This window comes from Volvox carteri (genome assembly GCF_000143455.1).
Source record: "Volvox carteri f. nagariensis unplaced genomic scaffold VOLCAscaffold_67, whole genome shotgun sequence".
Taxonomy (NCBI): domain Eukaryota; kingdom Viridiplantae; phylum Chlorophyta; class Chlorophyceae; order Chlamydomonadales; family Volvocaceae; genus Volvox; species Volvox carteri.
The window spans coordinates 143920-167343 of record NW_003307610.1 but is presented as its reverse complement, the minus strand read 5'-3'; the positions used below and the strand labels follow the sequence as shown (position 1 = coordinate 167343).

General features: G+C 55.4%; 2 protein-coding genes across 2 annotated transcripts in view; one reads left to right on the top strand and one right to left on the bottom strand.

The window, feature by feature from the left end:
- Nucleotides 1-4236: 4236 nt before the first annotated feature.
- Nucleotides 4237-6818, bottom strand: wee1 (wee1 kinase-like protein; the record flags this gene model as incomplete). Its single annotated transcript, XM_002956906.1, has 9 exons — nt 4237-4368; nt 4501-4795; nt 4903-5111; nt 5292-5486; nt 5578-5725; nt 5842-5980; nt 6127-6213; nt 6326-6474; nt 6589-6818. 9 exons carry the CDS (start codon nt 6816-6818, stop codon nt 4237-4239), a joined length of 1584 nt encoding a protein of 527 aa, XP_002956952.1.
- Nucleotides 6819-20807: 13989 nt separating this feature from the next.
- The window catches only part of cdkh1 (cyclin dependent kinase), a gene marked incomplete at its 3' end in the record, with an annotated part of 4943 nt that continues 2326 nt past the window's right edge, over nt 20808-23424 (top strand). Inside the window, exons 1-5 of the mRNA XM_002956947.1 lie at nt 20808-20867; nt 21096-21155; nt 21251-21366; nt 21711-21881; nt 22586-22803. Of these exons, the coding sequence (XP_002956993.1) occupies nt 21257-21366; nt 21711-21881; nt 22586-22803 (499 nt within the window). The 5' untranslated portion in view covers nt 20808-20867; nt 21096-21155; nt 21251-21256. The remainder of the gene's footprint in view (nt 20868-21095; nt 21156-21250; nt 21367-21710; nt 21882-22585; nt 22804-23424) is intronic.

The following is a 23424-nucleotide window of genomic DNA, read 5'->3' as shown; positions in this document are numbered from 1 at the left end:
TAAGGGGTTTCGCTTTGCAGGTATCATAACTGGATGGGCTCCCCTTCACCAGCAAGAGAGGGCTCCGATCCCACAGGCTATTTGCGTGTTTATTTGCCGGCCAACCAGTTGCGTATGGTTGCCAAATTCCGTCTTTGTTGTTGGCCTTTGGAGGTCAACAAAGGACACCATAGGCCGAGAGAGTGCCGTACGTGTCAGGTCTGTACGTCGGGTAAGGTTGAGGATGAATACCATGTGCTCATGGAGTGTGAGGCGTATACTGAGTTGCGTAATAGGTTTCTGATTAACGTTGAAGATACTGATATGCGCAAGGTATTTCTTAATACCAATCCGAGGAAAATCGCTACTTTCCTTACTGAGGTTTTTGATGAGCGTCAACAGCGTGCTCTGGAGCCTCACGGCTCGTGAGGGCACCCGCCGCGTCGGCGGCGGAAATACTGTAACCACAATACATATGCGGTCAGTGGTAAGTGCGAGGAGCCCGACTATGGTTTCGCTTTATCGCGAGCTGTCACAAAGGCCGCTCCAGTTCCATTGGGCCAATCTCGTGCTAAGGTTCTGGAACACTGTTGTCAAGAGGCCGGGGACGCTGTGCCACCGGGCCTTCATTGCCGACCTTGAGCTGGCTCTGGGGGGTGTTACAGAGTGCTGGATGGGCAAGGTCCTAGTTTGGGTGCTGAGCCCCCAGCCGGCCTGCGAGGTGACGACCTCATAGCGCATTACGCCACCGTTAGGTTGCCAGTGGGAAGCTTACTCAAAGAGTTCGCTAGGCGGCTCGACGCCCGGTGGGAGTGCCTGGATACCCTAGGCGACCCACGCGCCTTCCCAAGTGGAAGTACAGGCGTCAAGGCATGTCGCTATTTGAATTGGATGGGGGCGCCCCCCCTTAGGGGTACGCGGCATAAGTGGTTGCCCCACGCTAAAACGCCATGCCCCAACGTTTGCATCAAATGCTTATGCGTTTCCGGTTAGGCTGTTGGGAGTTAGAGATTAACTGACCTAACGGCCGTGAGCGCACAGCACGCACCTGCAGGCTTTGTGACTGCGGGGCGGTTGAAGACGAAATGCATGTCTTTGTGGAATGCCCGGCGTACACTAGTACACGGGCTAAGTACGAACGTGACCTCGCGTTTCAAACTAACCGCACTAAAATAAAAACGATTTACCGTCCATAATCCCCCCGGCTTTTACGGTCACCCCCGCACTTGTGCGGAACTTGTAACTTGTAAGTAGCTGCGTGGCGGGGAGGGTCGGGGGATAGAGGTGTGGGGTTGGGGAGAAGAAATTATTTAGGGATGGGGTGGGTGGGGTCCAGATTATACGAGAACGCAAAGGATTAGCTGCACAAGTGCGTGCAATGCACTATTATATCTGCCGGCGGCAAGGGGGAGGATGGAAATGGGGCAGAAGAACGCATGTGGGTGTGCCGGTGCCGATTAGGAGGTGCGGAGCGGGACTGGGATAGGCAGGTAGGAGTGGTTTGCAGGGCCACGGCGCACAATACACAGCTTGTGTACATACACACCTACTTGCGAGCTGACCAGGAACTAAGTTGATGCGCCGTTGATCCGCTAGATTTGGTTGGATGCTGGTGGTGAGTTGCCGAACCCAACGAATACATTCTGAAGTCGGATGGGGTGAAAATGGATTAGGGTGCCCCTTTAGCAGGGGAGAGAGCAGGGAATTGCCTCGGGAAAAGTGGGCCGCTGGCGAAGTTAACCACCCTGTAACAACATACACCTACAGACACACGCACATACGTATGCACATACATAGGCACATACATACGCACATACATACGCACATACATAACATTCCGTGGGAAAGGATAAACCCAAGTGCAGCTCTCTCTTCCCCCTCCTCATCACCCTCTCCTTCCCCCTCCCACCCCTTCACCTCTCGCCCGGCACTCAGCGAACTTCGCCTACCAAGCCAACCCGCTCAACGAGGGGGGTCTGAAGCCAACCTTCCTACCACACCTTTCCTCCGCGATCCCCTCTGCCGCCTCCCCCACTCACCTGCGAAACTTCTCGTACCGCACGGCCTCAATTTGAGCCACGTGTGCGCAGCTGGCCATGGGTCGTGTGTGCGCGGCGACGGGGTGAATGGTTTGCAGCTGCGCAGATCCGAAACGAGCGGCGGCACACTGTTAGCTGGTTTGCCCAGCCACGTCTGTCGGGACCTATAGGGGTTCCATGGTCACGGTGCTGTAGCGGTACCGTATTCGTCCGCCTGGAGCTAGGTGGCTCCCAAAGGCCCCAATTTTAACCGGAAAATTGCCGCTGCCTGCGGCCTTGATGTGTGGAACAGAGGGGTATATCTTCGCCCGTGGCAGCTACCCAGCGAAACCCTGCCTTCCCCAGTATTACGGGGCACCCTCATCCAGTCACCCTAGTCAACTTCTCAGTGGATCGCTCAGGTTCCGCACCCACCGCCAACATCCAACGGAATCTGCCGGATCGACGATGGCCTAACTCCATTCCGGGTCGGCTCCCAGGTTAACTTTATCCCAGGTCACCACCGTCCATCAACTAGGGGCACTTTACCTTCCGATGGAAGGATTTTCGACCCTGACAGATCTCGATCCCGGGATCTCCCGGGGGCAATAGTCGCGCCTTACCAGTAGTGCCTATCCTAGCTTGATGCAGTTGTTACCCCTGCCGTATGTAGGCGTGGGAGCTTCCTGAAACCAGTTCCCTTGTCGGGCTTACCCCCACTGGTGGGGTAATAACGGTGCCAAGGACGACCTCAGGGATGAGTCGGCCGGGCTTGCGGATTTCCGCGTATAATATACGCTTATTGTGTATGATTGGTTCGGAGGAAACGTCTGCTCCTTGCCACGGCCCTGGAAGTCGCGATTGCTGCGAAGCACGGCACCTAGCGCTGCGCCTTGAGCACATCTGGTACCATAATAGTGCGCCTTACAGTGGACCCGAACGGGTCCTCAATGCAAAAACCCATCAACAATATAAGAAGCTTGCTGCCACGTATCAGGCAACTAGCCGCAGCAGTTGTAGGAAATAAACTTAAGAAACGCAAGCGGCGCGGACTTATGGCACCGTACAATGATAATTGGCAAAGACGAGTACCTTCCATACCGAGGTTGGCTCGCTCACGACGAACGACGGCCTGGCGGTTATTACCGGTACGCCAGCTGCAGTTCCATATGTTAATTCTCACTCGGGATGGGGTCAATCAGCGCGAGAGCGATAATTCTAAATGTGCTACCGGACCCTAAGCATCAATACGAATACACATTACACCCTGTCAACAATGAATGTCCCAGAAACATGACTAGGTGTAGAATCAGGCACGCGCAGATGAAGCGAGCCTCACAAGCCGAGAGAGGTGCCGCTGTTCGCACATCGTGGCAGTCAACGATGGGCGCAAATCATTGTTCCGACGAGGGCTTGACAGCATACGTCATATAGCCGTCCGGCAAAATCCGGTGGGCTCAGCCTTGGGACAAGCACTACCCATTGCGCGTCATCGAGGTACTACTCCTTGCTAACGTTCACATGGAAGTGCGCTTACAGCATTTGCTGCTTGTAATGCACTTTCCTCTAGGCTGCACGCCGACAAAGCAGATTGCGCAGCGCCAAAACTAATCAACCGTCATAGACCAAGTCCCCAACATGGTGAGGCAGAGCCAATAGAGCCGTCTCTAAGTGCTTGTGACGCACGTATTGCACACGCAAGCATTCTGGGCCAGCCACGTAACAACATGTGGTCTGACACCGGAATTCCCTAAAACCGGAAAGCCAACACCTGCATTCTAGCCTATACTTTTTCAAGTGCATCAACCTATCAGCCACACCGGACACCGCCTACAGGCACTACATGCGCAAACTCTTGCAGACAAAGACAACACAGCGTTTGCGCGAGGCTGCCCTTTGAGAAAGCGCGTAGCAAACGGCTCTACACGGGCACCGCATTGCCGCGACACGTAACCTGCATGTTCTGTATATAGCGTTGCAGCTCTGGAAAATAGCAGCAAAAGCAACAAACCCACCTCAACCCGTTCGGTCATATTCAGCGGCCGATGACGCTCCAATCAACTGCACACCACATTACTAACGAACTCGTCCCGCCCTCAGAAAGAGCAGCTGCGAGACGTACCATGCAAAATGTCAGTACACGCCACCCCTGGGACGCTCCAGCCCCATCTTCCCTGCACGCGCCGCACCAGTCAGGTTACACGTAGCCGTATCACCAAGAAACCCGCATTCAAACAGATCACTGAGACAACGGCAGCGGTGATTGGTGCGCCTGTGACTGGCCGCCGGTAGAGGCCAACGGGTTAAGAAGCGACGATTTAAGGAGCTGCTCCGCCGTAGGGCGCTGGGCCGGGTCTGGCGCCATCATCTTCTGCAGACACCAGTAGCAGGGAAATAACAACTTAGTTGTAAGCTGCCCTTTTTAAGCCGAAATCTACAGTAAGACCTTCAAACGCAATCGACCGTCCAAAACTTAACGGAGCCACATTCCCAAGCCACTTACTTTTAGCAGCCCGACCAAGCGCTGGTTGCTGCCGGGCAGGAAAATCTTGCCCGCACGAATGTCGTGGTACGGCTGCCCGTTCTTGGGTAACTCACTGCCCCGGAGAAGCTCGTAAGCCGAGGCCCCCAGCGCAAAGATGTCTAGGCGGTCCGCAAGGCCGCTGTTTAGGAAATCCCGGCTCTTGAGGGCCTCGGGTGCCAAATACCTAACGCCACGTCCAGGATCCCAGGGGCGAACCGAGTCGTTGTTTGGAGAATACGAGTCAATGCTCAAAGACCCTAAGTCACCAAACAAGCTGGGGCCACATTCGACCGCAACGTTCTTATGGCAAGGGGGAACAACCCAGGTTCACATGCGGCTTGAGAATGGCGAGGAGATTGACAGCACGCGCTGATTGCTCACTTGGAGTCGCCCTCCGACGTGCCCGCCCGCTGTCCACCCTGCATAATGGCCAGCCCGAAATCGCCCAGCTTGTAGACATTTCCGGTACTGCTGCTGCAGGCTGTGGGGCTACCTCCGCGAGCGGGTACCAATGCTACGTAAATGTTGTCTGGCTTGACGTCCAGGTGGACCATACCTAGCTCATGAATTCGCTTCAGCGCGGAAGCAATCTGTTTGCAGGACAGAAAAAAAAGGGAAATACCAGCGCGCTTAAGCACACGGACTGCGTGCATCTACGAGCATCTACGAGCGCAGATATGCGCAACTTCTGCTGAACCCCGGGGCCCCGTTGTTGCAAATGATGCTAGGCCACGCGTTTCCGGGTTCAAGTCGTCCATGATTCGCCGCACCTGCCGCAACATGTCCAATACATCCTGCTCCTTCAGCTGTGCGCGTCGCTTGAACACGCCGCCAAGGCTATCCCCACATAGCTCCAGCTTGAGGAACGCCTGCTCCGCGTCCCCACGCACGTCCGGCTCAAACCAAGAATCGTACAATCCGACGATGTGTGGATGATGCTGCACGGCGGCGAGAGCTTGCATCTCCTGCAGTTTTCATTGAAGAACGAGCGGCGTGATCGGACATCAGCATTTCTATAAACGACAACCCTGAACTGTCCCCCATTTCCTTACTCACATTGAGCCACATGTTGCGTGCCTGGAGTGTCGTGATCGGACTTCGGTTCGTTTTCACTGCGAACGGAACGCCCGTCAGCCGGTGCACGGCGCGGTAGACCTTACTGAAGTTGCCATGCCCAAGCTCAGCCTCCTGGTGATAATCCCACCTACGCGAAAACCAGCGTGGGCGCCTTTAGCCACCAGCCCCACCGTAAGCGCACACTTCCCCCTTGCAGAGTATAAGATAGAAGCAAGAGAACTGGATCTTGCTGCTCCAACTTACAGGAAGCGGCTATAGTTCCCCCGGTTTAAACACGATTGAGATGCTTGGAACACGTGACTGTCGTCATCCGCCCGTACGAGGTACGGGTTCCGCGGCATGGGCGGCTGAATCTCGCGCAGCTTCGGAATCGGGGGCCGCCCTGCGTGGCGCAGGCACCCATAAGTCAAACCCCCCACGCGCCAAGCCAAACAAGCTTACCAAATATGTGCGAGCTGGTGCTTGTGCAAGGTACCATGCTTCCAGGAGTAAGAGCTGTCTGCAGCTCGCTGCGCTATGGCTACTCACCGGAGAGGGCCTTGCTGCACGTGCTGGGTTCGCCTGCAGAACGGCTTTGGCTGAGGCTCTGGCTGCTGCACTCCTCATCACCACAACCTATGCAGTTGCAGGAATGTTATCCAAGTCTGGGTTTTAGTTTATTCAGTGGGATGACGACTGGGGCTACTTGCGTGGAAACCATGAACCAGGTCAGCCCGATATCACACACCTGATGGGACGACCTTCAGCGGTCGTGGGCGCTTTTGAGCACGAGGCGATGGCAGAGGCGATCTGCTAACTTCATCATCGAGCTGCATAGAAGATGGCTCATAGTCCATTCGGAACAACTGCTCTTGTGGTGTAAGATAGTCGGGTGTGCTGCAGCCCAGAAAACACGAATAACTTATTGTAAGAAATGAAATGCAAGAATGCAAGCGCTTGACAAGTGGGCCCCCCCTGGCTGCGCCGCGTACTGATACGAGCACAACTTACTATTGCATCTCCTGACTGGGCTGGCTGCTAAGGTCAAGTGCACGTGGCCTAATTGATCTCATGTGCGGACGCGGCTCCTGGGAAAGCGACTGCGGCTGATCCTGGAGATTCATATGGCGCATTGATAACTGCAAGGAATTGGTGCTCTCCGAGCATTGCTGTGCCAGCTTCTGCTTATTGTAGTAATTGAAAAGGTTTGCACTAGAAGGCTTCATGGACGCTGTTGCCATATCTCTGCCAAAGTCGAATTCCTGAGCGCGTTCACAACTATTTCCCAGGTCCTGTAGTAGAATATAGTCTAAAAACACCGCGTAATGCAGCCTAGAAAATTTTAAGTTTCTGGACTGTTCCAAGTGACAGGTGTGAAGCTTTTTGTACTAGACTTACAAGAGCCCAAGGGGTCAAGCAAGCAGAAAGAATTAGTAGCGAAAGGTATAAAGAGAGAGCGGATACCCTAAGAATTATGCAGGCGAGTTTCGGGTTTCCCAAGCAGGGTCGGACTTGCGTGACGTCCTTCAGTAGAGATGGATCCAGGTCAAACTTGCGGCATGCATGCTGTGGTAGCGTTGACTATGCGAAGCTGGCCGGCATCTAATTCTCTGACTCCTAGCCGCGGCCTCAGAAAGCCTGTTACTCTATCGTGGATTGGACAAGCTGAAATGCGCGCATTAGCCCGTACCCACAATATGAAGGGCAAGCCTGAAACCTCAAACACATCCCTTACCACCATGCGGACATCGGGCAAGCTTAACCTACTGGTAAAATGACCTTCCACACGTTCATCTTGAGAAAACGTTCCTTCACTTTCTCTTAGTCCAAAGTGCCCTGCTCGTCGGCCTGAGGCCAGATTACGCAGTGACTCCACGAGCGTGCAAAGGTTCACGCAAATTATTGTAATCTCTAAAATTTTTGCTTTGGGATGGAGTAGGCATGCATTCCTTGTTCCGGAGCTCCAACAAGGGCTACAGTTCATGACACAACTTTTCCTCAATAGCGTTTACCCTAGTCATGTACAAAGGCATAGAAGTTGTTATGCTGTTTTCCGGCCACAAGCATTCTTGTCAGACTGGCTGGACTGACCCGGATTCAATAATAGGAAAATTTTCACGGATTATCTATAGCCTAAGCTTTTACCTAACCTTTTCAACCTTTTTTTACCTAACCTTATAGCCTAACCTTTTCAGTTATACTTTCTGACTCACCGGCTAGCAGTGCGTCTCGTTTCCGGCCGCGCTAGTTGATGGCCCTAACACCAGGGCCGGCGGTGCCCATTGACCCTGCGACGTGCCGCGACGGTCGTGACCTTGAAAATGGGAGGGACTTGGAGGTGCAGCCGCTGGTTCAGCATTTCTCATACGACCCGAATTCCAGGTGGCACCGCTTCAAGCAGGCCATTATTGAGCCACCTAAATCGACAGTAAGCATATATGCGGACATCCCGTTTAACCATGCGGAGTGGAAGCTTCATCGTAACGCAGCGTGGCGACATCGGCCCCAGCCCATCCTGTTGTGAGTACACACTGACACACCATTTTGGCAGGCGCGTTGCTGCTCCCGTCTCAGCAGTACACAATCCGTTACAGCATGCCTCCACAAAATGCTTATGCGAGTCCCATGCGGTAAACAACCCGCCCATGCCCCGCCCAGCAACATTTTTTCTCTCTCCTTACGCCATCCTTTCCTCCCCAACTCCCCCAACTCCACACGCACACGCGCAGTATGCGTGTGGCCGGCGGATTCTGGTGGCAGCTCACCTACACATTTATAGTCTCACTCGCCGTGGGCATCTACCATCACCAAATTAAGGTCAGCCGAATGACGGACGCAGCTAACCCCTAATCCATACCCACCCTCCCTATCATGCCGCATTAAAAAGTATCCTACTTGATGTGGGTCAGCGTTGGATAACGATTACCTCTCCAATATAACTCCTGCCATGTACCATAACCTCACACGCACTGTCTACGTTCACCCCAATCCCACCGCACTTAGGACGCTGGGCAGGTCATTTATGTGTTCCTTGCCTATGACCCTCCCCCCGCTGGCTGCACAGGATGTGAGCACTGCGGCCTCTAAGCTCGCCGTGCCCTTCAACCTGACCACCTTCGCGTTATCGCTACTGCTGGTCTTCCGTACGAACTCCAGCTACAGCCGGTGGTGGGAGGCTCGCCAGGTGTGGGGCGCTGTAGTCAACCTGTCCAGAAACTTCGCACGACAGGTATATACGGGGCGCGGATACTTTCTGGGGTGCTCTTACTCTGCTGATGCTGTTACGATCTGGGTGGAAAGCGGGGTAGGCTTTGAGATGGGCTATGTTGGTGACCTTTTACTTCCTTGAACTTGATTCCCGATTGATCTGATTTCCCACAACTCCTCAACCAACCCCCACCCAACCCTGCCGAGCGCGCAGAGCATGTTGTGGCTGCCTCCTCGTCAAGCCCGTGTGGCGGTTCGCTGGATGATGGCCGCTCCCTTCCTGCTCAAGTGCCATCTGCGGTTCAATGCCTCGGTTCGGGAGAACGTGTCTCACATATTGCTGCCCGCGGTGAGCGCGAATGACAGACAGACGGACAGACGGACGGACGGACAGAGGGACGTAGGGGGTCCCAGGCGCGGAAGATCAGAGTTGCCCGTGATGATGTGAGAAGAAACACATTCAATCCCAGGCCGAAACCCAAAAAAATTCCCCCTTCCTTCCCTCCCCCTTCTTAAACCCTGTCACCCCCCCTTCCCTCTACAGGTCTGTCTAGGGAATACATCTTGTGCGATATTTCTCTTCTCAACCTCCCACTATCCCCTTCCCCTCTTGGCGCCCTGCAGCCCCGCTTTGGACTCGGTCGGAAGTTTGCCAGGTCAGACGTCGGCAGTCATTTTCCCTTCTTGACGTAGTGTTAATTATTCCCGCGCCCCACCCCCCTCCCGTCAGGAGCTGGACTGGGTTCTGGGTTGGACCCACCGCCCCAACGCCGCCGCTCACGTGCTGTCCACTTCGGTGTCTGACGGCCGCCTGGACAGCAACCGCGAAAAGCTGCTGATGGAGCTGGTGGACACGTACATCGACTGTGTGGGGAAGTGTGAGAGGATTTTCAAGACGCCCATTCCCGCGGCGTACACGCGGTAGGTCGAGGGGGTGTGGAGGAAGGGGGCGGCGGGTGGAGGAAGGGGGGACGCGGGTGGAGAGGGAGGTGTGTCGAGGGGATGTGGAGGGGATGGGTGGGGAGCGGGATGGAGGGAAGGAGTCGATGGGAAGGTTAAGGATGTAACTGCGACACGTCCAGAACATCAATTGCCATGGTACAGGAGGAGGGATGAAAGGGAATTGGTTTGGGTTGCGTGAATTGGGTTTTATGAGGCGTCATTGGCTGGTGACGCTGGGTTGGGTGGCTAGGTGGGTGAGTGAGTGGGCTGCCAGCCATCTTTAAGCATCTTCCTCTCTTTCCCCCCCCCCCCGTGCCGGGGGCTTATCAGCTTCATTCGTCTGTGGTTCGTCTAACCCCCCGTGCCGCCGTCGCTGCCGGCCCCGTCTCCGCGATGACCTGCACACATATGATGTCAATCCCAATCATACACCCGTTTTGGGCGCCTTGGACGTCAGAAGTCATCTCTTTGCTGCTTGCATCATCATCATCGTCATCGTGTGATTTTTCTTTTCCCCTCCTCCGCCCTCCCCCTTTCCCCGCGCTGCTCAGCCACACGTCACGCTACCTGATGATCTACCTGACTGCGTGTCCTCTGGTGCTGTGGCCTAGCTTGGGGTGAGAGGCTGGGGGGGAAAGACGAACCGCGAGGGGGTGAAGCTGAGTGAGGCTGGGGGGAAAGACGAACCGCGAGGGAGTGAAGCTGAGTGAGGCTGGGGGGGAGGGGGGGCCACGGAGATTGGATGCTGGGGTTGGATGCTAGAGAGAGGAGGAGAAGAGAACATTGGGCAGGAGGAATGGGGACGGAGAGGGAGAAGGAGGGGTTGCGGAAGACATGGCGGGGGGTGGGAAAATTGCGCGATCCTTGATTTGTGTGTACAGATACTGCGCTGGGGGATGCCGGGGGGAGAGAGGGGAAGAGGGGAAAGGATCTGTCGCCGTGGTGGTGGTGGTGGTGGTGGTGGTGGTGGTGTGTATGGGAAGGCAGGAAAGCCCTTGGCGTTCAGCAGGAGGAGGGCATGTGTGGCGGTTCGCGGCTTGTGCATCGCGTCATTAATGGTCTCGTCCTTTCCTTTCCAAATCTAATCTAGCAGGAATAACCGCAACCAACCGTCCAACCAACGATATAACCGTAACCAACTCCCATATAAATATCAACAATCTTAATAATCAACTCACCCTCTGTTGACAGCTGGTGGACGCTGGTGGCTTCCGTACTCATTAGCTTTTTGTTGCTGGGCACCGAGAACATCGGCGTGCAGGTAGGCGCTGGGGAGGGGTTGGGGAGGGGGCACTGGGACGGGTCGTTTAGAATGCGGGCATTGGGAGGTCTTGGGGTTTTAGGGTTGTCTTCCATGTACCTCTGGTAAATCGCGTCCCTCCCCCTGTTCCCCACTGCCCTGCCAGCCTCCCCCCGCCCCCACTCACCTACAACCCCCATTACAAACAACGTTTGCTGATATACATACATACATACGTACATGCATACATACAAACACAGATTGAGGAGCCCTTCCGAGTCCTTCCCTTGGACGACATGTGCAGGTGCGAACACAAAGGGGGGGAAGAGGGGAGGCAGGAGGGGGGGAAAATGTTGATCGGAGGTGTCAAGGTCTTCCTGAATCATTCAAACCGCAAATCCTTAGAGCCAGAAGAAACCCATGCTGGTGGAAACACGAAACCGCTTAAACCGCTAAACAGTGAATGTAAACCGTTAAAAACCGTTGGGAATTCGTTGGAAACCGCGTCAGGGGCATCGAGGCCACGCTTCGCGAAATGGAGCGGCAGCACAACCGCCTGGGTGAGCAGTTCAACTCTTGGATGGCTGACCCAGCGGGTCTGTCCCGCTCCGCTTCGGAATCCTCCCTGGACTCTTTCATCGACGGCCCGGCTGACGGCCCCTCCGAGCCCGCCGCCCTGGACCGCTTCCATCACATCCCGCCGCCGGCGCGCCTCACCGCCGCCGCTCAGGCGTTACTCGTGCGGCGACCCTCCCTGAAGTCTTCTGGCGGCGCCGGTGGTAGCTCTGAAGAGCAGACGCATCACAGCACGGGGCCTGGCAGCAGTAGCCTGATCGGCGGGCTGCTGCATCACGTAATGCATCCGCTGGGCGGCAGCGGCAGCGGTGCTCGTACACGCAGTGGCAGCTTGATCGTCGTCGCTGGGGGGGGAATAGAGGCGGAGCAGGAGTTGGAGCGCGGTGGCCGAAACGCCGGCGGCGGGAGTAGCGGCGGCGGCGGCAGTAGTGGTGGCGGCGCCGCCGCTGGGTCATTCCCAAGCCACATCTCGCATATTCCACCCCACTCGCATCACGTGCACCGCCATCTGCCGCATCACCCGGCCGATGTGCCCAGCTCAGCCCTGGCGTCGCCATCGGGGGCGGCGGCGGCAGCTTTAAGTCCAACGCTGACGTCGCCGTCAGGATCGAATAGAGGCCACCGCGTGTCTTTTGCGACGACGTCGGCGCCGCCGCCGCCGCCGCCGCCAGTCACCTTACCCCAGCCGCCGCGGGCTCAGGGCGAATGGCCAGAGTCCCCGTTTGCGATCACAAATCGGCAGCAGCTACAACAGGCGGAACAGCAGCAACAGCAACAGCTACAACAGGAACCATCGCTTTCACAGCAGCAGCAGCAGCAGCAGCAGGGGAAGGAGGACGGAAGCACGTCGCCTGTGAATCTTGCTAGCGGCTGCGATAACGATGCCAGTGGCGGTGGCGGCGGCGGTGGCGGTGGCGGCGGCGGTGGCGGCGGCGGTAGCTCGAGTGGTGCTAATGGCGAACAAGGAGGGGCTGCTAACTCCGAGTTTCTCAAGGGAAGGGAGGTTTCGGAGCGGGAGCCACTAGTGCCTAAGTAGGCCAATGCAGAATGTGGAATGGTTATCAGGGGGGCCTGACGCGTGGAAGGAGGCAGGCGCAGCTACTTAGTACCATGTCCCTAATGTGCGGTACTGTAATATTCTAGGATTCCCTAATTAAGTAACTAGTAGCTTGATGTACAGAGGAACTATGTATGAAATAAAAGTGAAGCGCTTCCTCGAAAACCCTAAAAACCTTAAAACCCTAAGAAGCGGCGGCCAGCTCACATCCTAACGTCCTCCTTCAAGGCGGGAAACAAGAAGTGTCGACCAGTCAAAGCCCGATGAATTGCTTGCAAACAGCTGATGGATACGGAAAAGAAAGAACGAGGAGAAGGTTGGGGAGGAGGGGGAAAGCCAGGTGCAAGGAAGGTGTGCGTGGGATTGGAGTGGGTGCGTGAGGGGACGGGGTCCTAGGACGGCTCAGTGAAGGTCCTTGTCACGACGGTGCGCTAGCAGCAGGGTGTCGTATCTTGGGTATCACGGGATCTGGCATCTGCCGATCGGTTCTTTTTTTCCCTGAAAAAGACGTGATACAACACAGGGTGATGTTCGAAGGCGAGACGAGGCTGGAGGCATGCAAGGCTGTGTGCTTCATACCTCTTGTGCTGTACAGCACCTACTTATCGGTCTCCTCCTGTGTCCTTCTCTCTATGGGAGCTCTTGGAGTTATAATTTTTGGGGTTCTGACTTGGCGCGGCTCGGCTCGGTTTTGAAAGCCTCGAGTAGCAAATAGCAAAGAGTTCGATCTCATTCCTTTTTTGTTCTCTTTTGGGGAGTCCTTCTGACCGTTCCAAGCGGTAATTTTTTGTGAGCTTGTGTGTGTGAGCTTTGCGCAGTGGCCTGTTTTCCCAATGTGCGATGTCATCCATACATATGGATTAGCATAACCGAATGAGGGGGACGGCACTCGCACGTGATTCGTCTGCTACTATAGGTTATGTAGCCCGTACCAACCCGCACCTACCTAACTACGTCCATCATTCTTATTATAGCTGGGCTAGGAGTGACAGGAGGTTACTGTTGCTCCTGGACTCAGCGAAAGACCCAACCTGGTTCCCCCCTTCCGTCCTCCTCGTGTCGCCTGTGTGTGTGTGTGTGTGCATGCGTGCGTGCGTACGAGTGTAAGTGTAAGTGTGTGTAAGTCAGTCGCCGGGTACATCCTTACTAGAGCGAAGATACTGTCGACCGTCCGGACGCGCACCGTTATCGCAAGGCAGCCTTTTCCTAGACCTTCGGCGCCTCCTTGCCGTACTGTTTTGTACGGCAGCTTTAACATGGATGACATCTGTTGTTGTGGCGCCTAGTGGATATGCACTTATTATGTATGTGTGTATGTGTATTGGGGGGTAAAGCAGTTCGTCCCGAGGACGGTGGATTACGTACCATGTATGTTAGGCACGGTGAGCCGCAGGGCTTTTGCCTGGAGAGACCTCAGTATTTACACGGGAGGTGTATGTATGCATGTATGTATGTATGTAGTATGTATGTGGAGAAGGAAGTGAGAGAAAGAAATTAGTGGAGTGTGCAGCCTCTCGTGAGCGAGGTTGGGAGAACTGAACACCATCGCAAATTGTGAAGGCAGTAGTCAGACGGCCTTCTGAGTCCTTCAGAGAGTGCACGTGATCAGATATTTAACATGGATTCCTAAATGGGTCTTTTTTGTGTGCATTTGCATGTTGTTGCCTTGTCGACATTCCCGCAACAAGCAAAGTCTACTGTAAGTTAAAGCTGGATGGGGGCTCCTTCAATGTTTTCAGTACAATCATGGTCACCGAAATATCGCCGAAATGGAAAATGACGAGATCGACATTAGGTTAACTCGTTAGGTCATCGCCTTGCCTGTCGCACGATGTCCTTGTGGTAACGGCTTTCTGCAGCGGATCGGAAGGATGACGACGTAGCTGTTTTAGACTTCCCAAAACGGGATTAGCGGATTGCTGTCCTTAGCTGTCCACCTCAGCTGTCTGGAGTGTGCGGGTAGAAGATCCTAACATGCATCTTAGCGCAACTGGTACTTGCGTTCCGTAACGTGGAGATCGATAAGTAACAGTTGAGGAAAGGGAATTTTCATGGCCACGAAAAATTAAAAAAGTCCCTGGCCGATAGAGTAACCGACATAACGAGCGGACGACACAGAAACTGGGGGGTTACCCGACTGCGGTCCTTGCAAACCCATGGGCACATTGCTCCCCGTGCAGGACTCGGCCTTCATCACACCGCTGCCGGCCCCTGGCACGCATCGCATACGCGGTTAAGTACGAAGGTAAGGGAGGACATACAAATGGCGCTCCGGAACCTCAGACCGACGCACCAACCTCCGCATTATTCGGAAACCGCTTTTGTGAGCCAGGAGGTCCAGTAAAGTCCGATCACGAAACGCTAAAAATTATATCTAAGCATTTGCTGATACTTAGACCGAGCTCCAAGCTCATCTACGTAGTCTCGGAGGGACGCCCCGAAGCGGTCTAGGACCATAATGTGTTTTGTGTGTGCGTATGTGTGTGCGTATGTGTGTGTGAGGAGGGGGGATGGTCACGAACGAATAGAAGAACGGGTTTGAGACCCACAGGGTTTCACCAAAGGCTTTGGAAGTCCGTACGGCTTGTACGAGCACACCTGGTACGGCAGGGGTATGCCGGGGCGTCCTACAGTGGCGGGTCTCACGGCGCTGAATGCACGGAGGATCGGAGGTCCTCCTGACGGGGCCGTTCCGGAGGCACAATGTCTGGTCGTTGGGTGTGGCGACGTCAGGTGTGGGGCTGCTGCTGCTGCTATGCTGTGGATTGGCGGGACGGCAAACAAGCGAGCGGGGCCAACAGTCAAACGGACGGTAGGTGTGCGGCGGTTATGGGGCGGTACATGGAGCAAGGAGGCAAATCGACACAGGAATCGATTATGGTATTCTGGTCGGCTGGTTTGTTAACACGGATTTGTTCCGGCTATGCTCAAAATGGAAAGAGAGTGGCACATCTCCTCAATGGAAAAGAATGGAAAGCGCTGACGTTAGGGGTTCGTCACGTCTATTAAGCAACATCGCCTGTCATTGAAGGCCTTAAGGTTCAATAATGTCAATACATTTATGACTTTGAGAACTTTCAGACCTGAGTTTGAAGGCTTTGAACCAGTTTCCAGGTAGGGACGTCGTTAGGAGCCAGGTAACCGTCAACGGCCAATTGGCAGCAATCCCATCTGTTGGAAGTGGTCTCCCGTCATTGCAGTTTCCCACCAACAAAAGAAATCACAAAATATTAATCACTGTTGAGTAGCTATGTGCCATTTGCTGTCGTCGATGGCGCAGGCACGGCCCTAGCACTGGCTAGCCGGGCGTCAGCTAGCAGTCGTGATCATCGTTTGAATGGCAGCCGCACCGTGGCAAAGCTGTTGAAAAACTGATATATTTCGCTATTCCTGGACATGGTTTTCGGCGCACAGCACACGCAGTATTCGGCCGTACTTGGTTACTAATGTTAAATGCAGTTCATTTGGCGTACCGTAGCTGCTCAGCAGCGTCAATAAGGCGTAAAGAATGTATAGTCAGTCTGGAGACAGCGCAAGATGTTAAAAACTGAGGGGTAGGGAGGGCGTGCACAGCTAACACTCAAACGCGCTCAACCCTGACCTGACTCATGCTTGTGATGAGAAAGAGTACTGCTGAAGAAACGAGCGCAGCGAACATTGGTTAAGGATAAACATGGCTATGTATTCGTGGGTGGTGGGTCATAGTTGGCAGTTCGTACGACGGACGGCGCTCTTGTCAGTCAACATCCACATTTCACAATCCTAATAGCCGACCTTAATAGTCATGTTAGTTTTGCAACAGCAAACCGCAAATTAGAGAGATAGAAAGGCATTGATATTTCCACTTTTTTATGTCTTCCAAACATTCTCATGCCCATGGCTCTAGTCGGGACCGTGACTATGATCGTCGCCCAGACTATGGGCGAGATAGCAGAGACAAGAGGGAAGATCGTGGCTCACACCACCACCATCGTTCTCAGCGGGAGTGAGTCTCTTTTTATCAATAGATAGTGATATTATGTCACGAATATCTTCAACTAAGGAGCAACTTCTGGCAACTTCGCAGGACCGATGCGGACCGCATGAGAGGGGAGCAGGACCGTGCTGCAAGAGCAAAGCCAGTTCATCATGTGCGCTCTAGAGGAACGCATGAATCTCAATCACCTTACCGGGTGAGGCGGCATGCGGGGTTGGGGCCCGCTTTTGCGATGTACGTCGGCCGTTGACGTGGTACGCATAGCCTACACCTGACCAGGTTTAATACATTCAAACATCCCCCCCGACTAAAATTTCGTGCAGGACCGCGGAGGTGGCTACCACACTGGCACGACGCCCAACAAAGCCAAAGGCAGTACGCCGGGGTAAGTCCGGATGGTCACCTTGTGGTGTGACTGATCGCTCCATCACTGCTCCCTGCGCTGCTTTCCCTTCTACTACTCCATTCACTTTGCATATTCTTGGGTGGTAAGCTTTATAGCAAAGGTTACAGTCACGCACGGGGAGGTGCCAGCAGGCGCTCATAAGGTGCAACCAGCCACCCGTCCTAGCTACCTTGATAGCTGTTGTCTTTGCGCTATTTTTACTCCTCCCGATCCAACTCCACTCAACCGAACCCCCAAACCCGCTTTCAGGCCCAAGGGCAATTCAGTGCTTGCGGAGCTGTTGCGCACGGCGAAGGCGAAGCAGCAGCAGGAGCAAGGACCTGGCGGCGCGGGATCCGTTCCTGGCTCTGGCTCTGGCAGCGATGGAGAGCTGCCTGAAGCAGGTGGGGGAAGGGTTGTGCCTGGGTGGGTCAGCTCCGCTAGGGGGTAGTCCAGGAGAGGGTCGGAGGGGGAGAGCTCTGTCTTGAGGCAGGCGGTCAGCGGGTTGTTGGGGGAGAAAGACGAACCACGAGCGAGTGAAGCTGATGTAAGGGGGGTTTGCAGTCGTTGACATAGCGGAAAGGCGCGAAAGAGGGGCGAGGTTGGTCCAGATACAGAGTGAACGTCCCCTGTTGGAAATGACCGGAAAACGCCCATATACCAGTGGATGGTAATAGCAGTAATAGGACCCGGGGGGGGGGGTCCGTGGCGCTTTGCTGGTCTTAACATCCCCTGGCCGATTTTGGCAAATTGCGGGGGGTTGATTGGCGGGCTGGGATTTACCGGGGGTTGAGCTGGGTAGCATGAGTGGGGGTTCGTGTCGGTGACGGGGTTGCATAGATAATGATGGATTTTGTCGGATAGACCTCAGAGTATCTTCTGGTCAGAACGGGGATCTGGTCGGTCAGAGCGGTGCTGCCAGTCTATGAAAGCAGGGTGGGCTGGGTCGATGGGTGGGACGGGCTTGCCAAGCGGACAAGAGGGATGGAGGGAGGGCGCATGGTGTAAGGTGGGAAATGCGGGTGGGCTGCAACGGCAGAACTGGGGGCCACAGCACATCACAGGAGGGAACCTCATCAGCGGGTTGGTGGCGTTCCGCGCCAGTCATGAGGTGGCCCAGGGCAACTCAGGCAGGTTGAAGTGGGCTTAGTGGGTTTCAAATTACGGTTACTCTTATCCCTTCGTCACGACGGTAATGGAATGACGTGACATGAAGCACCCTAGCACAGGCCCACCCGCCAATCCTGCCCTGGGGCTGCCTACGGGTTCCCCAGCGCGCCCTCCTGACGGCCATTCATTCGCGTGCGGGACAGCCATCCTTGCCGTTTGCGATGTTTCTCGTTGTTGTAGAACACCCAACAAGGCGTGAGCTTTTGAATCCGGGTCCTGACGTTGCCCGAATCGCAGGTGAGATTCTACCGCCGCCTCCTGCCGTACCAGGGGCTGGCCAGGCCGCTGCCGGGGCTGGCGCGACGGCTGGCACCAAGCGTCGATACCATTCGCCCATTATCTGGAACCTGGATGGTCCGGGAGGAGCAGGTTTGTTCTGGAGTACAGCACGTGGTGCAAGGGGTAAAACCGCAGATGGTGCGGGCGCTGGGGAGCTTGCTGAATAGGGCTTAGTAACGCGCGGAAGATGGGAAAAGTTGGAACGGGAAGGGCGGAAGGGAAGGAAGGGAGGGTTTCGCGGAAGGAAGGGAGGGTTTCGGAGCGAAGAATGTAGGGGCCCCGGGTGGGCGATGTTGGGTTGGGAAAGGAGGCAGAACCCTGTCCAAATGCCATCTTGTTTCTCCGATAACAGGACGGAGCGGGGCGGGTGGTGGAGGGGCTGGCGGCGGCGAGGGCAGACCGCCGCCTGCAAAGCGCCAAGCGCCAGCATCGGCGGTGGATCGCGCGGCAGAAGAGCTGGCGGCGTTCCGACGGCAGCAGGCCGAGGCAGCGGCAGCGATGGGGTACGACCCCGATGGCCCGCCTGCCATGAAGGCATCGCCGTCGGCATCGGAGTCGGAGGAAGGTACGCGACGCGGAGGCAGTGGCGGTGGCGAGCCGGCCGATGGTATTTGCTACTGAGTTGTGTTTTACGGTACATGCCCATGGCACGGGGATTGAGAACATTTGGGATTGCGAAGATGGTACGAAGATCGAAACGGCTTTCCGTTTTCGGGATAGGCCATGGGCGCTGCCCGCCCGCCGGAGTAATCTGTTGTTCCTGCAGCCCTATGTGGGTGCCGAACGTTACGACGACGGCTAGCCCCTCTCCAAGCACGTCCCAACAGTGCGCTTTCTTAGCTTAGCCTTGCAGTCAATGAAATCTTCTTCTTTCCTCTCCTGCACCTCTCCAATCGTGGTAGCGGAACTATGCGTTCAGCTATGTGAACTAACCGCCCTCTCCTTCGATTTGCATGAATCCGACCTGCCTTTTCTTTCTCCTATGTGCCGTGGCGGACAGGCGACCTGGGCGGCGTCCGTCGCGGCTGGGAGTCCCGTAGCAGCGCGGATCGCGGCGATGCGGACGGCGGCGGCCGCTTAGGTGGTCGCGAAGGCGAGGCGGCGGACAGGGAGCTGCATGACCGCGATCGCGACCGGGAACGTGAGCCGCGTGATCGTGACAGGGATCGAGACCGGGCTAGGGAGAGGGATTGGGATCGACACCGGAGTCGGAGCGTGGACCTGATGGACGTTGAGCAGGAGCACGACGAGGAAGAGGAGCACGACGAGGAGATGTACGAGGACCGACCCAGAGGTATGAATGAGCGCTGGTCGCCACCGTATGTTCATACATGCCTTTGTCAGTTTGTGCGTGTATCGGGGTCTCCGGTATCTGGGTCCCCTTCGAAATAAGTGCGCCTTGCTGCTTACTCGCTACCACATCCGCGCTCCTTTCCACGCACGAATGCGCCATCTCGCATGGTGGCCCTTTCCTTTCTCCGGGTGTGCTGTGTTGTTAATCTTCTAATATAATCCACCCCTTGGTGCCCTGGTCCCATTGGCGAGATCAGGTGGGTCTCGCTGGTTGGATGCAGAGGCGCACGCGGAAGAGGAAACGGAGGAGCCTAGGGTACGCAGCGGCGGAGGCGGTGGTGGTGGTGGTGGTGGCGGCGGCGGCTGCTCCGGGCCCGGAGTCGTCGACGATATGCTAGATGATCCGGAGCGCGGGAGAGGTACGCTGGGGCTTCGGAAGCGCATGGGCGGTGAGGTGTAACGGAATCCCCTTATTCCCCTGGCGACGCAGATGGTGCCATGGGTGGTATCCAGGTTGGTGGTCAGGTGTTCGCCAGTTAGGGTGTTTTTGTCCATTTCTCAGTTCTTCTCCATCTCTCACTCACTCTCTCTATCGGCCGAACTGCAAGGAACACTGTGTCCTAACCACGTCCTTACTAGCAGGTGCATCCCCTAGTCCACGACGGGCAGTTTCCACGGGCGGGGAGGTCTTTTCGGGGCGCGATGGCGCCGGCGGCGGGGCCCGGGGGTCCAGCCCGTCACGGACGCCGGAGAAGGCGGATGCGCCGGACGGCGGCGGAGCCGCGGGCACAGGCGGGGCTGCCGGCGCCGGGGCCGGTGCTGGCACCCGGCCTGGCGGCGACGACGGTGGGCCGGCCGCTGGTGACGGCAACGAGCCGCTGATTAGTCCGTGAGTCACGGCGGGATGTGTGGCAGACGTAGGCCTGTTTGGGTTGTGGTGTTTGGGGGGAGTAGCCTTGTGTTCAGTTTTATAATTCTATCTACAATCTTTAACAAAGAAGACGTGCATGCTTCGAAACATTTTGCAATAGGGGTTTAAATACGCATTTCCACGTTCTTCTCCATACGCTGTCCCGATCTTTTTCCCCACAGGCAGATCGCCTCTTTGGCGGAGTGTCGGTCCGTGGACGAGTACGAGCGGCTCAATCGAATTAGCGAGGGCACGGTAAGCTGCTGCTGCTGCTTCCGCCGCTCCTGCTGCACCCTAACAACCGGGTTCGCGGTTGGAGAGAGTAAAGGAAAGGAAAATATGAGCGGAGCCATTTGCAATTCCGTTGGGCACAGCAAATGTACCTTTTCCACCATACTGAAGGTGAATATCTTGGATCCAAAAACATTCTCCTGAAAGATCGTACGCGCCTTCTTTCTGCTGCTCCCCTCCCCATCCCCACAGTACGGTGTCGTGTTCCGCGCGCGTTGCAAGCGTACAGGCCGCATTTGCGCGCTCAAAAAGGTGCGTGCTGCGGGTTGCTGCGTGGCTGCTAGTTTATAGGGCGGGCGGCTGGAGACCTCAGTTATTGATGCTGCTGGCGTCACCGCTATATGCAGATTAAGATGGAGAAGGAGCGCGACGGTTTCCCGGTGACCTCGATTCGGGAGATTAACATCCTGCTCAACCTGCACCACCCCAACATCGTCAACGTGTCGGAGGTGGTCATGGGCAGGTGAGCGCGTGCCAATTGGGAAAATTCAGAAGGCTGTCCCAACTGTTTTCTTTAACTTTCGAAGGTTGTTTTTTATGGCTTTTTTAAGAAGTTCTTCAGAGGGTGCATCGGCTTGGCGAATGTCCCCATGTGTCCCTTTGTCAGGTCTGCCTGTCTGTCTGTTTCTGTCTTCCACGTTTGCCTGTTTGTCTGTCTTTTTGCCTGTTTGTCTGTCTGTCTGCTTGCTATCTGCTGCAACCACTACTTGCGGGCCCACTGCTTCTCCTGCGTAGAGCCCGTACCCACCCACTGACATGCCCCCCTCCCTCTCTCTTCCCATTCTCTTTCCCTTCCCCCCTGGTCAGCCGTCTCGACCAGATCTACATGGTGATGGAGTTCATGGACCATGACCTCAAGTCCCTCATGAACGACAAGTCTCAGATGACCCGGCCCTTCAGCGTGGCGGAGGTCAAGTGCCTGATGCTGCAGCTGCTCGGCGGCATCGAGTACCTTCATGAAAATTGGGTCATACACAGGTATATGGGTCTGTATGTAGCTCTGTATGTGTCCTTGTGACCATGTTACACGCGGTGGGGGGCTTGCGTAAACCCTGTTCACCCTAGAGTTCGCAGGAACCGCCCCAACATGAGCTCATATAAAGGAGCTCAATGGCGTTCCAATGCTTACATCCAAAACAGAGAATAGAATTTGGTAGAGAATAGCACAGGAGAGAAAGAAAAATAAAAAGAGAAAAAGAAGCGGATAAATCTCTGAGCAGAGGTTTGGTGCGGGAAGTCAACGTCGAAAGGAAACCATTGAATTCCGCTAGGACAGGTGTTAGCTGTGCGCACATATAGGTATGCACGTGTCTCCCGCACCCGCACCCCGTGCGGCTGCCGCTAACGCTGGGGCCGTGCGTGGTTCAGGACTGGAGTTAGGCGCTCCCTACTGTGCAACCTTTTGTTCCTTTCTCTTCCCTAAGTCTTGAGGCCAGCCACTCCTTTGCTCGTACTCGCAACGCCCCCCGACCTCTCCACACATATAATCACACCCCACGACGGCGGCAGCTAACCCATTACTTGCACCATCACTATCATCATCACCACCGTTATGATCATCATCATCAACAACAACAGCAACGTCATCATCATCATCATTATATGCTTCCCACAGCCCCCACCCGCCTCACCTCCCTACCCCCTCATGCTCCCGCATCCCCTCGACCCCCCCTGGCCCCCAGGGACTTGAAGACATCCAACATCCTGTACAACAACCGTGGCGAGCTGAAGATCTGCGACTTCGGTCTCGCGCGCCAGTTCGGCTCCCCCCTGCGCGCGTACACCCAGCCGGTGGTGACGTTGTGGTACCGCCCCCCGGAGCTGCTGCTGGGGGAGCCGCTGTACTCCACCGCAGTGGATATGTGGAGTATTGGCTGCATCATGGCGGAGCTGCTGACGGGTGTGGGAGGCGTGGGGTGGGATGTTGAGGGGGTTGAGTTTGCCGGGGTGTTCAGGGGGATGACTCTGTGTGTGTGTGTGTGTGTGTGCGTGTGTGTGTGTGTGCGTGTGTGTGTCTATGTGTGTGTGTCTATGTGTGTGTGTCTATGTGTGTGTGTCTATGTGTGTGTGTGTGTCTATGTGTGTGTGTGTGTCTATGTGTGTGTGTGTGTCTATGTGTGTGTGTGTGTGTCTATGTGTGTGTGTGTGTGTCTATGTGTGTGTGTGTGTCTATGTGTGTGTGTCTATGTGTGTGTGTCTATGTGTGTGTGTGTGTGTCTATGTGTGTGTGTGTCTATGTGTGTGTGTGTCTATGTGTGTGTGTGTGTGTCTATGTGTGTGTGTGTGTGTCTATGTGTGTGTGTGTGTCTATGTGTGTGTGTGTCTATGTGTGTGTGTGTGTCTATGTGTGTGTGTGTCTATGTGTGTGTGTGTGTCTATGTGTGTGTGTGTGTGTCTATGTGTGTGTGTGTGTGTCTATGTGTGTGTGTGTGTCTATGTGTGTGTGTGTCTATGTGTGTGTGTGTGTCTATGTGTGTGTGTGTGTCTATGTGTGTGTGTGTGAGTGTCTATGTGTGTGTGT